This window comes from Lepisma saccharinum, chromosome 18, assembly GCF_977018435.1.
Source record: "Lepisma saccharinum chromosome 18, izLepSacc3.1, whole genome shotgun sequence".
Classification (NCBI taxonomy): domain Eukaryota; kingdom Metazoa; phylum Arthropoda; class Insecta; order Zygentoma; family Lepismatidae; genus Lepisma; species Lepisma saccharinum.
Window position 1 is genome coordinate 65,456,503 of NC_139246.1, and position 16,493 is coordinate 65,472,995.

Here is a 16,493-nt window from a genome sequence, read left to right on the forward strand (position 1 = left end):
AAATCTATTTTAATATTCTGATGTAATTCTTGAATATTCTACATTTTGAACAAATCTTATTTATTGCAATCTTCAAGTATCGGTATCGGTGGGAATCTGTAAGAGTACCAGCATCGGTTCAAAGTGGTATCGGCTCAGCCCTAATGAGAACAGTAAGGAATTGACGAAAAATTCCTCTAACATGTCATTAGTTAACGAGCCTATAAAATTGCAAAAGTTTAACAGGCTGCTAAATTTTTAGGGTAACAGGTCAGATGGTTTTATGATTATTTTTTTTCCAAATTCTCCAAGCAGAAAGACTAATTACATTGCACAAATTTAAAGACATTTTCTGTCCTTTAGATGAAATCATGTGATTTGGACTAAACAAAGGATACAGAATTGAAGTGTGAAAACCGTATGCTTCTATCACACATCATTTTTATTGGACAGCGACCTGATGCATTGCTACAAGTATGCGTGAAAGGCATATTAAAATACAGTAACAGTAACAATACCTACGAAAATGACGTGGAGCTTTCACGCTTGTACATATCTGCAGCGATCTCCCTGACCAGCAAAAATTAGCAAGCATACTGCCGTTCCAACGTCTTTTGAAGCCCTTTTCAAACACAGTAATGTTCTGGTGGAACCTTTTCCCATGTTCATCACTGACCGCTCCCAGGATTTGGGGCAAAAGCCCACATGTGAGTCCAGAAAGTGTAATTTGAGGGACATATGGCACCCCATGATATGAAATGAGTGTGCCATGTCACGAACAATGGCTTCATATGCTTTGACATTACCCAGGAAACTAGAACACACCAACTTGAATGCCTGCCATGCTGCCTTTTCTGGGCTATAAATTGCAGAATCAAATGTATCACTGTGAAGAACGACTCTAAATTGTATGTTAATAAACACACCTTCCTTAACCTTTGCCTCACTTAAGTGTGAGAATTTCATCCAGAGGTACCTGAAAGCTTAGCCTTCTCGGTCTAGTGCATTGACGGAGATTTTCATCAAAGCAAGCTTGATGTGTAATGGGGCAGAAAGACATTTTGATTGATTCACTGAATTAAAATTTTTGGTTTTGTCGGCAAGTGTGGCTATTTTGTGCCCTTCAATATATGCGGGGAAATATCCCCTTATCTAAGATTCTAACTTAAAATGTAAGGGGTGTAAAAAGCGCGAGGTTGTAGAGAAACCTGCACAAGACAGAAAGAACACATTAAAATGTCAAATTAACTAAAAGCATCCGCTTCCTCACAGACGAGCTCTTCTCAAAAAGCTAAAATCATTTAATAAAACATTGTCATCATCTCCCAACAGGGATGACAAACAGCTGGGAAAATTAAAAGTCTGCCAAAGGAAAGCAAAATCGGCACATTGAACAAGAATATCTAGAATACTTGAAACGACATTACAAATATGACAGATCGGAGGGTCCAACCTTTTCAGCAAGTGTCCATGGGTTAGATGGCCAATATGCAGTCGAGTAAGAACAACTTATTCTTGACTAGAGAGATGGATGAGGAATGGTATGCACCAATGCTGGGTGTGAAGCTTCTTCCTCGTTGCCGCATCCACATTTTGGGGCTTCTCAATAGGATCTCGTGATATGTTCTTGTTGCCCGTATTGTACGCTTGTCGTGGCAGCCAGTGCTTACGGACATAGTGATTAGCTCTGTCCCACTCACATAGGAAGCAACAGTATTTTGTGTAACCTTGTTGCATGCATCTTATACTGTCATACCAATGTACAATTTAAAGCATTCATTCTTTGTAATTCAGGAGAAACACACTATCGGCTATTCTACCATACGTTTCGTACTATGCAACTTTCAAACTTTGTGTTTTCAGCTAAATGACACGTGATACACGGAAACAAATTGCAGATTCACATTTGTCATGCACAAATACATTAGAAACACACATTTTCATCTAAAGGACAAATTTCGTTTTGTGCAGAGTTATCGTAGACTTTTGGCAATCATTGTGACACGAAATTGGAACCTTCTTTAAAGTAATGAGCACTGTTTGGATTTCGAAAAAGTTATTTATGTTAAAAAAAAAAACAACTTAAAAATAACCTTACGCAAGCATGCGCACTTCCCATGGACAATGCATTTTCCATTGACAAGCGACTGTAAGTATCTTAGACTAGGTGGGAATTAATGTAGAAGTAAATCGGAACCTTAGTGGAATGCATTTAGGGACTTTATTTTAACGGAGTGACTATTTTCATCAGGTGGTGAGGCTAGCTTTTGAGCTATTTTCACCAGATTTTAAACTGCATGTCATGTTCTGCAATCTGGCCTGGCCTGCTACACGGATGGATGTATTCTTTAGTTGTCGATGTATGTGAAGCTTACGTTGGTGTGCATTTATCTTCGTGCAGGAGACAAGTACTTCTTTTCTGCACATCATGGAGTTGAAAATGCACTGCAAGGTGTTCTGATGTAGACTGGTATGTAGACTAATATGTCACATAAGTACAAAGGGGTATTACCTTCCTAAATGCTTTCGTTGTTATGTTAGGCAGGTCAGGTTCAGGGTTTTTACCATTAAAATTACTTATGTTCGGTAAATACTTTCCAACACCTGATCATGTAATTTCGGGTCTTCAGCATTTTCTGCTATTGATATGATATGATTTATTTGCATCCAAGGACTACAATTTTGTACAAGTAGGTACATCTGTAGTATAGGACATGTCAAATAGAAATACATGATAAAGTTTGGTAATTTTAACATAGAAATACATGATAATAAAGTTTGGAAATTTTAACATAAGATACACACATATATATTGGTGTATTATAACTCTTGCAAATAAAGATATTATACTTGACAATTTCAGTTTGATGTGCAACAGCAAGCTCTGCATGTATGGTAACAAACCATACCTTATAACATTTATTCTGATTACACATACACAAGACCAAGAGTCCTTCACACTTTGTCCAATAGACATGTCTGTATGTATTCAAACGATGAGTGTTGCCTCTATATATTCTTGTATGCTGTAAAATGAATGTGTAATTAGCATGGTTTTGATCTTATTTTTAAACCTTTCCCTTTTGGCTCGTGTCTTAACTCTCTGGGCAAATTGTTATACAGGTCAAGTGCTGAGATTTTAGGTCCCTTCTTGTAGAGAGTAAGACGGCATGGCATGTCTTCTTCGAATTTTATATTTATTCCTCTTGTTCAAGCTATGGATATCTTCACTGGTTTCAAAAGTACTAATATTTTGTTTGATGTATACCAGATATTTATAGATATACAAACAGGGTAATGTCAGCAAGCGGAAGTTACGGAAGAGATTTCTGCACAAATATTTCCCACAATTCGAAGTGGTCTTTTTTGTAATTTGAACAGTATGGAGCTATGTGCCTTGTTTCCCCAGCTCATGATTCCATACTTTTTTACTGATTCAAAGTTTGCTACATAGAGACTTCTTACAGACCAAAAGCTGGTAATGTTTACCATTACACGCAGTGCAAAACAGACTTCACTTAGTTTTTGTTGAAGCATGTCGATGTGGTTTGAGAATTTCAAGTGTTCATCTAAAACAATACCCAAAAATGTAGTTTCATTTGCTTGCATTATGTCTGTATTTTGGGACTTAACTTTAATATTTAAGTGTTTTTTAGTTTGAGAGGCTGTAAAATTTATGTAATTTGTTTTGCTTGTATTTCCTTGAAACCAGCTATCAAGCTTTAGCAATGTGTTGTTTACTTTATTTTTTAAGGCATGATCACAGTGATCTGTTAATACAGGGTGATCGAAAATTCCCCAAACCCAAAGTTCAAAAAAAAATTTTGCGGGTCGTTATTATGATAATGTCAAAATTTCTGTGGTAGCTGGTTTGCGAGGGTCTTGGCTGTACACGACACAAGATGGCGCTGGGGAGTGGTGCTAGCAGTCGTGGCGAGGAAATGAACTACGAGCAGTGCTGGTAACAAAATAATGAGGTAAACCAAACCAACAGTTAACCTAAACTGTGAAAGCAAGGAAAAAGTGGACCTTACCTGTGTGTTCGTGTAGATCTTTCTCATTGGATATCTGGGTGGATGTAGGCACATCACAAGAGATGCTGAAAGTGTCCCCCATGCTGCAGCATGCATAAACGTATGCGACGGCACATTTTTCGTGCTACGCGATGCAGAATAGGCACATTAATTGCAGTAATGCACAGGGCAATGTTGGTTTTCAGGGTATCTAAATCGTGGGGATTATTTTTGTACACTTTCCCCTACAAATAACCCCATAAGAAAAAATCAGGTGAGGTTAAATCAGGTGATCTTGCCAGTCAAAACCCTGATAAAATCAGGCGGTCATCAAAAAATTCAAGCAGAAATACCATGGTGGCATTGGACGTATGGCATGTTGCCCCATCTTGTTCCACACATCTCGTTCATCGGCATTCAAAAGCACGATAAACTGCTGTATAATGTCCTGGTACACAATAGAGTTCACTCGGTTTTCGAAACAAATCGGTCCAATAATTCGTGATCTGGACACGGCATACTAGACACCAATTTTCTGCGAGTGGAGGGGGACCTCGTGTAAGATTTGTGGATTTTCTGTGGACCAGTACTGTGCATTAACATGACCTGACAAATGGAACCAGGCCTCATCCGTGAAGTATACCTTATCAAGGACAGCAATATTGTTGCGAGTGAATTGTTGAAACCACTGACAGTACTTAATTCGATCACCATTGTCACCTGGTCACAGTTCCTGAACCACTTTCACGTGGTATGGCCGTAATTTTACCTGTTTTGTTGCCTTATGTACTGAGCCACATGATACGCCCACCTGTTGTGATAACCGCCACAGTCCTTTCTGCGGTGATTGTTGTAATCGTGCGGCGACATCTTCCAAAACATGATTCGTCACAACTAAAGGGTGCCCACTACGCGGCTTATCGTGCACACTACCATGTTCACGAAATCTCTTGATTAATGCATGAAGAGTTGATGTACTCACAGAAAGCCCGAAACGCCTCTCAAATTTCTCGTTCGCAGCACTGTTTGATGTAGTTTTCAAATACTCCTCTAACAAAAACACATGCTCCTCCACCGACAAACTCATCCTTGCAACTGGCATGATTATTTTGTTACCAGCACTGCTCGTAGTTCATTTCCTCACCACGATTGCTAGCGCCACTCCCCAGCACCATCTCTTGTGTCGTGTACAGCCAAGACCCTCGCAAACCAGCTTCCACAGAAATTATTACATCATCAACATAACGACCGGCGAAATTTTTTTTGGAAGTTTGGGTTCGGGGACATTTCGATCCTACAGTATAATGTTTGTGTCATCTGCATACAGTATAGTGCCTCATCCAAAAGTTTTGGCATTTCTTTTACGTAGAGCAGGAATAGAAAAGGTCCAAGTATGCTGCCTTGGGGAACACCACAATTTATTTTTTGAACTGGAGATTGATTATATTTCCATCAGCATTTAAGTAACATATTTCTACAAATTGTTTTATTTCATGAAGATATAATCTAAACCATTTATGTGCTAGTCCTCGTATGCCGTAATTTTCTAGTTTGTTTAGGAGCATTTCGTGAAAAATCCCAAGTGTGTGTTTGCAGTTATCAAGTGATTCACCCACTTGTGTTCAATTAGATCAATCAAGGCTGAATTTGTGCTTCTTTGCTTTGTGAAACCTTGTTGTGTCTTCCTTAGTACTGAATACTTTTCACAGAATTTTTCAACTTTTATCAACATTGCACGTTGAAAAATTTTTGAGAACACAGAAAGTTGTGATATAGGTCTATAATTGGCTACATCTTTTGGATCATTTTTCTTGTATATTGGTTTTACAATTGCTATCTTTAGTCTGTCAGGAAAGATACCTGTTTCAAAGGAATGATTTATAATGTGTAGGAGAGGTTTAAAAAGCTGTTTGTACCAACCTTTAATCAAAAAATCTGGAATTTCATCAAATCCAAATGAGTGCTTGTTTTTTAATGACCTGAATATTTCCCTTAATTCTAGTTCAGAGATGGGTGATATGAAAATTGATTTCTCATTTATCGGAGCTGTTAAAGCCTTTCCGTCTGTCTTGGTCACCTTTTTATTTTGGCCAGAACATGGTACCGAGTTTATAAAGAAGGTGTTGAAAACATTTGCTACATCGTATGGATTAGTTATTTCTTTTATTTACATTTAATGTTATGTCTTTTCTTGTGTTTGAGTGTGGACATGTTCCACTTCGGATTATATCCCGCATGGCTTTGCATTTGTTATCTGATGTTTGGATCTTTATGTCATTATGTCTGATTTTTGCCTGTTTTAATAGTGATTGATATGTTTTCTTATACCTTTTGTAGTACACTATAAAATTTGGGTCATTATTTAGTTTACTTTCTGCATGAAGTAATTTTATTTTTCAGCTAGATATCTTTATTCCATTTGTTATCCAGGATTTTTCTTTATTTTATTTTTTTACTTGTTTTACAGGAAAGTATTCATTGTGGAGTAGGCAAATTTTATTTAGGAGGACATTGAATTTCTTATTTGTGCAGGGTAGTCACACCCATTTTTAATTTAAAATAACTTCTTAGCAGTACGTTCAGCAATACTGCCAAGGAATATAATAAAATAAGGGTAACAGTTCCGTATATCGGAAACAAGATTTCTTCATTTTTACAGAAGAAACTACTTACGGAAATGAGTTTCTGCAAGCTTTCCAATGTTCATCGAGGTATTTTCTTTCATCATGGAATCTATTTGACCTGGAAATCATGTATTTTTCAAGAGAAATAACTCACTGATGCACAATTGCCATTGCTTTTGCTACGTGAACTGCATGATGAGTACGTTTGATGACTTAAGCCCCTGTAAGTGTTTCCAACCCCTTTTTTTTCCCACTATGCTTGCCTAACCTTATCGGAAATGTTTCGTGGGGCTATCCGTGAATGGTTAGTGGGGCTATCCGTCAGCTACTCGTGCATAATGTACAATTTCCACCGGTGACGAACTCGATAGTAGGTATTTTTCGGTGAAGAGGGTTGGAAACACTGCATAACCACAACGTGAGTCAAAATGTGGCCGCCATTTTGTGTGTTAAGGAAGCGAAGAAAGGAATCAAAAAAATCACTCTGTATGTGAGAAATTGTGTTTGTTTTCGTTGCAAAAGCATAATGGCACCTTGAACTATGTTCCGCAATAAGTACGAACCATGCGAAACACAAAATATCCGATTTTAATGTGTTTCCGATATACGGAACTGTTACCAAAATAAGATAGGCTGTTCTCACCACCTGGTGAAAATAGTCCTAGCCTTATTTTAATGCCTGGTCTGCCTAACCTAACTACGAAAGAATATATTCAACAAAATCTTAAGTAATCGCTCAAACTCCGCAGTATGTGTTAACAGAAGTAAATCAAAATCGAATCATGTTCAAATTGCATTCGTAGCATGATGAAATTGCAATAAAACAGAACGAACTTGGGCCTTATTCTATATGCACTATTGTGATTCGTGATGCATTGTTTATTGGAATCAGTTAATAACTAATAACAGGCTTCATTGGTGTGCATATCATGACACATGGAAGCGAAAATGTATGAAATTCTTGTGAACTTATAACTGAAGTAGGTAACAGTTCGTTATATCGGATACACTTTTCTTCAAATTTACAGGAGAAACTACTTACGGAAATCAGTTTCTGTAGCATTGTTGAAGTTCTTCTGAGGTATTTTCATTCATCTTTCAATCTATTTCAGCTGGAAATCAATTCCAGTTGTTTCAATTTAAGCGAAAACGAAACCACGCCGTTTTTTAACAATGTTTGCCTAATCTAACTGAACCTAACCTAACCTTCTATGAATGGTCTATGGGGCTATCCAGGAATGGTTTATGGGGCTATGCGTGAATGTTTTTTGGGGCTATGCGTGAATGGTTTTTGGGGCTATCCGTGAATGGTTTGTGGGACTCGCACCATGACGTGCGTTCCGTAACACTTCGAGAAATAACTTATTTTAGTGTAAAAAATGTTTCTAATCTTGTGAAAATCTTAATGGCACCGTCAAATATGTTCCGCAATACACAATTGGGTAACATTATCGTATGGGCAAAACGGATTCCTTGAAATTTCCTTCAAATTTACAGGAGAAAGTACTTACGGAAATCATTTTCTTGAGCGTTTTGGAAGTTCCTGAATGTAGATTTGATCCATTTTAATGTGAATGCGTGTTGTTTTCTGTGAAAATCTCTGTCCGACACGCTGTTTCTCCTTACGCCATTTGCTTTTTGCATGAGAGTGCAATGTTCCGTGTGTTAAGACGATGCAACCCCGTAGCCAGTGTTTCAGCCTCGCCGTGTTTTCACTAGAACCACCTGTCGAGTTCGGAACAACCCATTTTTTCCGAATTGGTGTCCTTATCGCACAACATTGTAGCAACATTGTGTTCCGACGTCACAGGAGAGAGTTTTTTTTATATTTTTTCTTTGTAATTATGCTAATGGAACCTAACCTAACAGGCCTAACCTAACCACGTAGGCATTCATCGTCTCACGTCTGACGTCAATATTCAAGGTTGGAAGGAAGAGAATTACGAAAGAAAGATGGTTCCGACCCGAATGGGTGTCACTTATCGCACAACACTGTAGCAACATTGTGTTCTGACGTCACAGGAAAGTTTTTCATGTTAGGCAATACAAAGGTAACGCGTCTGTTAGCGAAAATATTATTTTTTCTTTGTATTTATGCTAATGGAACCTAACCTAACAGGCCTAACCTAACCACGTAGGCATTCCTCGTCTGACGTCAATATTCAATGTTGCAAGATGGTTGTGCGTAAAGGAAGAGCATTAACAAATTTCGAAAGAAAGATGGTTCCGACCCGAATGGGTGTCACTTATCGTACAACACCCTAGCAACATTGTGTTCTGACGTCACAGGAGAGACCTTTTTCATGTTAGGCAATACAAAGGTAACGCGTCTCTTAGCGAAAATATTATTTTTTCTTTGTATTTATTCTAATGGAACCTAACCTAACAGGCCTAACCTAACCACGTAGGCATTCCTCGTCTGACGTCAAGGTTCAAGGTTGGAAGATGGTTGTGCGTAAAGGAAGAGCATTAACAAATTTCGAAAGAAAGATGGTTCCGACCCGAATGGGTGTCACTTATCGTACAACACCCTAGCAACATTGTGTTCTGACGTCACAGGAGAGACCTTTTTCATGTTAGGCAATACAAAGGTAACGCGTCTCTTAGCGAAAATATTATTTTTTCTTTGTATTTATTCTAATGGAACCTAACCTAACAGGCCTAACCTAACCACGTAGGCATTCCTCGTCTGACGTCAATATTCAAGGTTGCAAGATGGTTGTGCGTAAAGGAAGAGCATTAACAAATTTCGAAAGAAAGATGGTTCCGACCAGAATGGGTGTCACTTATCGCACAACACCCTAGCAACATTGTGTTCTGACGTCACAGGAGAGACCTTTTTCATGTTAGGCAATACAAAGGTAACGCGTCTCTTAGCGAAAATATTATTTTTTCTTTGTATTTATGCTAATGGAACCTAACCTAACAGGCCTAACCTAACCACGTAGGCATTCCTCCCTCGTCTGACGTCAATGTTCAAGGTTGCAAGAGTGTTGTGCGTAAAGGAAGAGCATTAACGAATTGCGAAAGAAAGATGGTTCCGAATTGCGAAAGGAAGATGGACAATGAACGTGGTAAATCGCAAGGTTATTTCACAAGTTCTACACGTAAATGCGACGTATTAGCATAATTTCAAATAGGGGCACGAAAGTAGATATTTTCCGGTGAACGAGGTTGCACCACTGCATAAATCGACAAAACACTCTCAGAACGCCCCCTAAACCAGTATGCTATCACGGCCATAATGTGTTACAGATTCGAAACAACAAGTAACAGTAAGTACTCGTAAATAGAGAAAATAAACATTATCTTAGTTAGAAATGCATTATTTCGCCTTAAGAAATGTTCCGCAACACGTTAGCAATGTAAAGAAGTCCGAAATATATGATTCGGAGGTGTTTTGCCCATACGATAATAGTACCCACAATTGGTAAGTACGAACCATACGAAACACAAAATATCCGATTTTAAAGTGTCTCCGATATAACGAACTGATACCCTGAAGTGTTTGAGCCCACCCAATGTTTTTCAAAAGTTGGCGGCCCGGTCCATAAATCAATACCTCAATCGTTATTCGTCAAAGTTGGTGTTATGAAATTATCTAAAATAGTGAATAAATATAAATCACTAGTTTCGAATTTCTGAACGCTAAAGCGTCAAAAGTAAATTTGGTTACCCAAAATATTGCACAACACTACATTAGAATACTTGCCACCTTTGCTGACAAATTATTGATAATGAATACTAATTAACTGTATTTCTTATCACCGGCCAGTTTACATCTTGTTTGTCACAGATCACATATCCCCTTGGTCACTAGCAAATTGATCAACAGAATAACAGATTGGACACACAGATTATGGACAGAGCAAAACATACACAATACCATGCACAGATTATAAAGTGATAACACCCAATGGAGTCCATTAGTGGTGACGTCATAAAGCAGACGACGAGCTGGTCTTCACAACGAGAGAACGTGCAATTTTCTTTCGGAAGGGGTAGTTATTATGACAGCAGTTATGAAACAATATTATGATGCGTATCGTACATCAGTGTATAGATGAAATTTCGGAGAATACGACTATATATCACACATACGTTACAGAGGATAAGGTAAAGAATAACCGGAGTTAGAAAAGCATGCATTTTCAAAAATTCCACTTCCGAGCACAGTCGAAGCCGACCCGAATCTCACCCGATCAGGGGCGCGTCAAGTATCTGAGCGCTCAGCAAGCAACGGGATCTCTCGACTACTTGACGGCCAAATAGGAGTTGCTCCGCGAGCGCTGCTCACTTGATCGCTGAGCGAACTTGAACTTTGCTCGCCACAGGTCACAGGTTTGAGCCACAGAATATAGCGTTTCTGTGTTTCTATCTCGTGAGGTAAAGCGGAGAAGAGAAAAACTGTATGAGGATGGCGGGTGGCGAGCCGCAAATGGCGTGGCGACCAATGAGGAAATATTTATGATGAACGGCTTGCGATATAGCGTAATTAGAGAGGAAGTTCAAGTAACAGAAAGTGATGTAATATTCCAGGTTTTGTAATGGACATTTCCACTTTGACATGAAAAACGTTTTAAATCCATTAATTTTACGGATAATGACACAAACATAAGATGTGCAAAATATCTCGGCGATATTCGTTTTGGTTCTCGAGAAACACGCCTTCAAACACCGCTGAAATTCACCTCCTACGTCACCGATTTGAAAACGTCCTCTGCACAGACTAGGGGTCCTCTGACGTCATCACTTAGATATGCGTGCAGGTGCAGGCAGGGCGAAGCAGGGCTTCTGCTCGTCCCGTCAACTTAGCGTGAGCCGTGAAAGAGACAGCATAGAATATGAAGACAGCACAGTCACTTGTTACTGTGTAAAACAAGTATCTTGTAACTTCCAGTGCAAACATCTGTGCTCCATTTCTTGGAGATGAATTATGTTCTAAAAGTATAGCAGTATTTACTATAATTCAGCCACCCGGTAGAGGGTTTTCCCATTAGGCTGACAAAGCAAAACTTGTAACAGTCAATGGCTGAATACGTGAACACCCTTGTTCATTGCGAATACATAGCATTCTATGTACATAGGTTGGTTCTGACTGGCGAGACCTTATTGTTATAGGAATACCTTTTCTGGAATTACAAATATTTTCGTCATAATATTATTCGCAAATTTTAAATTAACAATACGTTTAGAACACTCTGGTTTACACGCCGATTTCTGCAATATAAGAGGTGGTACGGTATAAAAGAGGAACGGGAAGTTTTTAAATTTTCTGCAGTAAACAACAGTTTTCTTCAGTTAATATATATATTGCAAATTTTTGTATTTATCCTCCTTTTACGTCGCTTTTCCGTCACTTTGTTTAACTGCAACGATGAGAACGCATGGTCAATTTAGAATGTATCTTGTCTAACATCACATTTCTTCCCACTTTTGGCTAATCGCGACAGAATGACTAGAAGCAGTATTCGAAGTCAGGGTGCAGGAGAACCCCCCCCCCCTTCACACACACACACACTACAAGCACCACCAACCAGCACAATCTAAATATCACACAACCTGCCACGATACGAGACGAACGTTTTGGTCTGTCCCATCTCATTTCGAAAACATTCGCTTGTCCCGACTCTTTTTATGAGATGAGATGGGAAATGTCTCATCTCGTGAGCAACACTAACGTTAATAATATAAGCATCTCCCTAGCTGTCCCCGAAGTCTCGAGCAAACATCCTCCCATGTAACAATTTCTAGTTCAATGAAATGTCACTCACAAGGAAACAATCATGCTAAGGTTGAGAGTCAAACCTAGAACATGCGTCTTCCTCAGATAAATAATGAATTTTGTGGTTCATTCGTGGTAATTCTGAATCTGTGGTTTGGTTTGCATATATAAGCAGGATAATATCCAGTTTTCGAGAGCTCGTAGCGTCGAAACGAGGAGTCAAACAAACAAAAAAAATCATTAGGAAAAGTTTTTTTTATTATTTATAATATGTATGCACTATGAAAGTTTGCACGATAAGCCTTTGCATACGTTGTTAATTCTATATTTGTCGAGACTTAAGACGAGAAAGAGAATGGACATTTCCACTCAATTTTTTTTACAACAATTTTAAAAACTACACCCTGGAAAAATGACCCCTGCAAGTTCTCGCGTTTCTCTGCGTCCAGTTTAAGGCAGAAACGAGACTTCCAAAGTTGCGAAGCTAGCGTTGCGCTGAAAACACGCCGCCGCCATGTTACTACATCACTCCTTAGGGAGAGCTCGTTTGTCGTCTGCTTCGAGCGTCCAGTTCCGGATGGGTAGCCCACGGTGAGCGAACACGTGCAGCAGTTTTACAAATCTGTACCGATTTAAATAATGGAAGAAGGAGCGATAGGAGAAAGGAAAGCTATGCTTTGTAATGATCATTCTTCTATGAAATATCAGTGCTGCTCACGTGCAAGATAAATGAAAGGGTTCAGCTGCGTGTGTGTTCTCAGGCCATGCGAAAAATATTGCTTATAAAATTGGTTGCTGACCAGACACTCAAAAATATTTTTTAAACTTATATTTATCGAAATTTACCGTAACCTATGTAGTGCAAAATAAGAATTTTCACATTCTTTACTTTATTTATAAAGCGTATTTAACTTTCTTTTCCATAAAGCAATTTCAGTTTGTGTTCCATTTCTGTTGCGCAAATTATGATCAAATATTTTTGTGCAGATAAGAGAAAATACACTGAGAAGATTGCATTAGTTGCACAGTACATATCTATACTTAGTTTATGTATAATTATTACAAGGAAATAATATGTTTAACCATGGGCGTATTTAAGGGGGATTCAACGGGTCCAACCCCCCCTCTTTTTTTGGTTCAATAAAATTACCAGAGTTACCTGTTCTATCCGCTTGTTCATAAAAATTTCTTCGTACTTATTTCATTCTCTTAAATTAGAGACGAATAGGACGGGATACGGATGGGAAGGAAATTTCGTAATTCCACACACCAGATGGGACTGCAGACCAATGTCTGCAATTTCCTGAAAGTTTCGTAATTTCTGCGATAAGAAACTGCATTGAGACTACCAAATCAGTAATTTTCCCCCCCTCGAGTCATCTTAAAGATATTTGGTTTTTAAAAACGCAGTGACACAAGATGAACAGAAAAGTATCAATACTAGCGTGACTTCGTGACTACATACACACAACTTTGTCGGGTCCAGCACCCCCTGCTCCTCAACAAGCTTCCAGCCAGCAGTGTCCTGGACTTTTACTTACGAAATAAAGCAACCCTAATCACACCAAAAGTTGATCCATCCGTATCCCCCCCTGTGAACTTAGGCCCATGTGTATAACAATATCCCATACTGAAATGGTACGATATATTTTGAATTTTGTTATGCGAAAAAAGCCGCCTCATCTCGTTACCCCGAACGCATTAATTAGTTGGTTCACAACTTCACCACTAAGGATCCTATCGAGACGAGACATGGTCTCGTTCTCGTTGAGAGTTGTAAATGTCTGTCTCGTGTTTATTTGTAAATATCTCATTGACAGTCTCGTCTCGATTTATAAACATCCGTCTGGGTTTGGAAGGGCAATTCTCGTTCTCGTCTCAAGTCTCGAAAAATATAGAATTAACAACGTATGCATCATTATAAATACAAAAAAAAAACTTTCTTAATTTTTTTTTTTTTGACTCCTCGTTTCGACGGTACGAGCCCTCGAAAACTGAATATTATCCTGCTTATATATGCAAACCAAACTGCAGATTCAGAATTACCAGGAATGAACTGGCATTGTAATTATTATACACAAAATTCATGATTTATCTGAGGAAGTCGCATGTTCCAGGTTTAACTCTCGACCTGGGCATGACTGTTTCGTTGTGAGTGACATTTCATTGAACTGGAAATTGTTACATTGGACAGAGGTGAAGATATAGTACAAGCAATGCAAGCACTGCTTGCATTATTCGAATATCATTTAATGTACTTAATGTTTTAGCCTTATTTCGTTTCCATCGCACTCGATTTCGCGAAAAATTACGGCCGCAAACTCCCTCAGCAGCTCTGTAGCAAGCACTACCCTCAATGCTTGCGGCTGCTCTGCGGGAAAATAACGCACCCGAAGGAGTCACATGGCGAAGAATGAAATTCGAGTGGAACCCGTCCACAACGCTTACACCAAAAGCTCTGCTTGCTGAGCTTGCGTTATTCCCGAAAATAGCCGAGCTCAACCGAAAGCAGAAGGATATATTGCCACCAAAAACTACGAGTAAAGAATATTTGTCTTCATGAACACGTAAACAAGATCGCGAATATAAAAATAATTCTTAGTCATAAAATAACTAAAATAAGTTATTATCATTGTTCTAAATTCCATATATATATATATATATATATATATATAATTTTATATTACAATTTATTTTAGATTTCGCGAATTGTAAAACGCGTAAAAAATTGGATTTTGGGAGTTCGGGCGAGATGGTAAAGGGCGGGGGTTTGTGTTTCCAGTAAGTGAAATGTCTGCACCCCCGTGAAGAGTTTCCCCAGGGAGGGAGGGAAGATTCGACGGACCTTGGTCTGCACCCTGTGTCCAGCTCGGTCCAGCTCAAATTACGTCAAAAGTGTTGACCGCACAAGTGTTTGCAACTGCCAAATTATTTACACAGTAATTCAAGTGAGCTGTTTCACAAATTTTACAACCACATTCAATAAATTGACTGCTTTTGAATAAAACTTGGGGTGAAAATAAAGCAATCTAAAAAGAACTCTCTACTGATATTTACACAGCACAATTAAATCGTATACATTGTACATATTATGAACACAAGAACATGTTTTAAGTTTTATTATTATGAGACAAGTGGTGCTCCCAGGATTTTTTGTAGTAGTCTCCTCATTTTGTCATCTTTTCCTGCCTTTGACTTTCCTTTCCATAGGAATACTGGGCCAAAGGGGGGGGCAACCCTCCCCCGGCCCCGGACACGCCTCTGTATTTCACTTTATTACTTAAATATTATGTATATACTCTTTCTGCTGTAATCATTCTGATTCCATCGCTTAATTTCTATCTCCAAACTGATATATCTTTCCTTCCCATGATGAATAAAATTAAGGAAATAGGTTTTTATCACTTTCGGTCGTTTCAGCGATTTCCAAAGTGATCTTGCGTGGATGCTTTCCAGTTGTGGAAAGAGCGTGGGAGTGTCTTCACGTTTTGAGAACCTTGAGGACCTAAGATTTGTTGAATTGTTCGATAGCGGGAAATTTCCTATATATGTAAAGGAGTTTGGAATTTATTGTGGTGAGTACATCGTCTATGCATGTGTTTCTTTGGTTTGAAATGAAATTTTTAAAGTTTGTGTTTAACTTTTTATTTTAATGTTTGACTCCGAATGCGATTTTTAGGGTGCCCACAAATCCTAAATTACAATCACGCAGTGTAAATTAAATAAATGAGTTATTTTGCCTAAATCCGTTTGGTCACCGTTTGCCCACATTAAAAAATAATGAACAAATAAAAGTACTAATAAATAAATAAGAAATTACGTACCCAGTAGTATAAAAGTATATAGGATGAGCACACTTATAGCGTACAAATGAAGAGGTTATTTGATTAAACAGCCCGATTTGGCTACACTTAAAACTATGTCAAGATGCCCATATGCCCCAATTGTTCAAGTGTGATATGCTCTCAATCCCCAAGAATTCTGAATTCTAGTGTAGAAATGAAGAACCCCCCTCAGACAGATTTGCCCATGTGTGTAAAAGCTACCTCTCTCAGTTTGTTGTCCATAAGCTTGTCAAAAATATGCCCCTCTTGATATTGTTTTGGCTACACTTAAAACTAAGCCAAAAATGCTCATAAGAGCTTTTGCTCT

General features: G+C 38.5%; 1 protein-coding gene across 4 annotated transcripts in view; it reads right to left on the minus strand.

Moving 5' to 3' along the window:
* Pex7 (peroxisomal biogenesis factor 7) overlaps positions 1-10,567 on the minus strand; it is an 81,748-nt gene extending 71,181 nt beyond the window's left edge. Inside the window, exon 1 of one of the 4 annotated variants that reach the window (XM_083140576.1) lies at positions 10,496-10,567. In XM_083140576.1, the coding sequence (XP_082996702.1) occupies positions 10,496-10,558 (63 nt within the window). In that variant the 5' untranslated portion in view covers positions 10,559-10,567. Of the gene's footprint in view, positions 1-10,328; positions 10,469-10,495 lie in introns of those variants that run through there. The other 3 variants (XM_083140577.1, XM_083140578.1, XM_083140579.1) reach the window with 3 other exon arrangements.
* Positions 10,568-16,493: the final 5,926 nt, after the last annotated feature.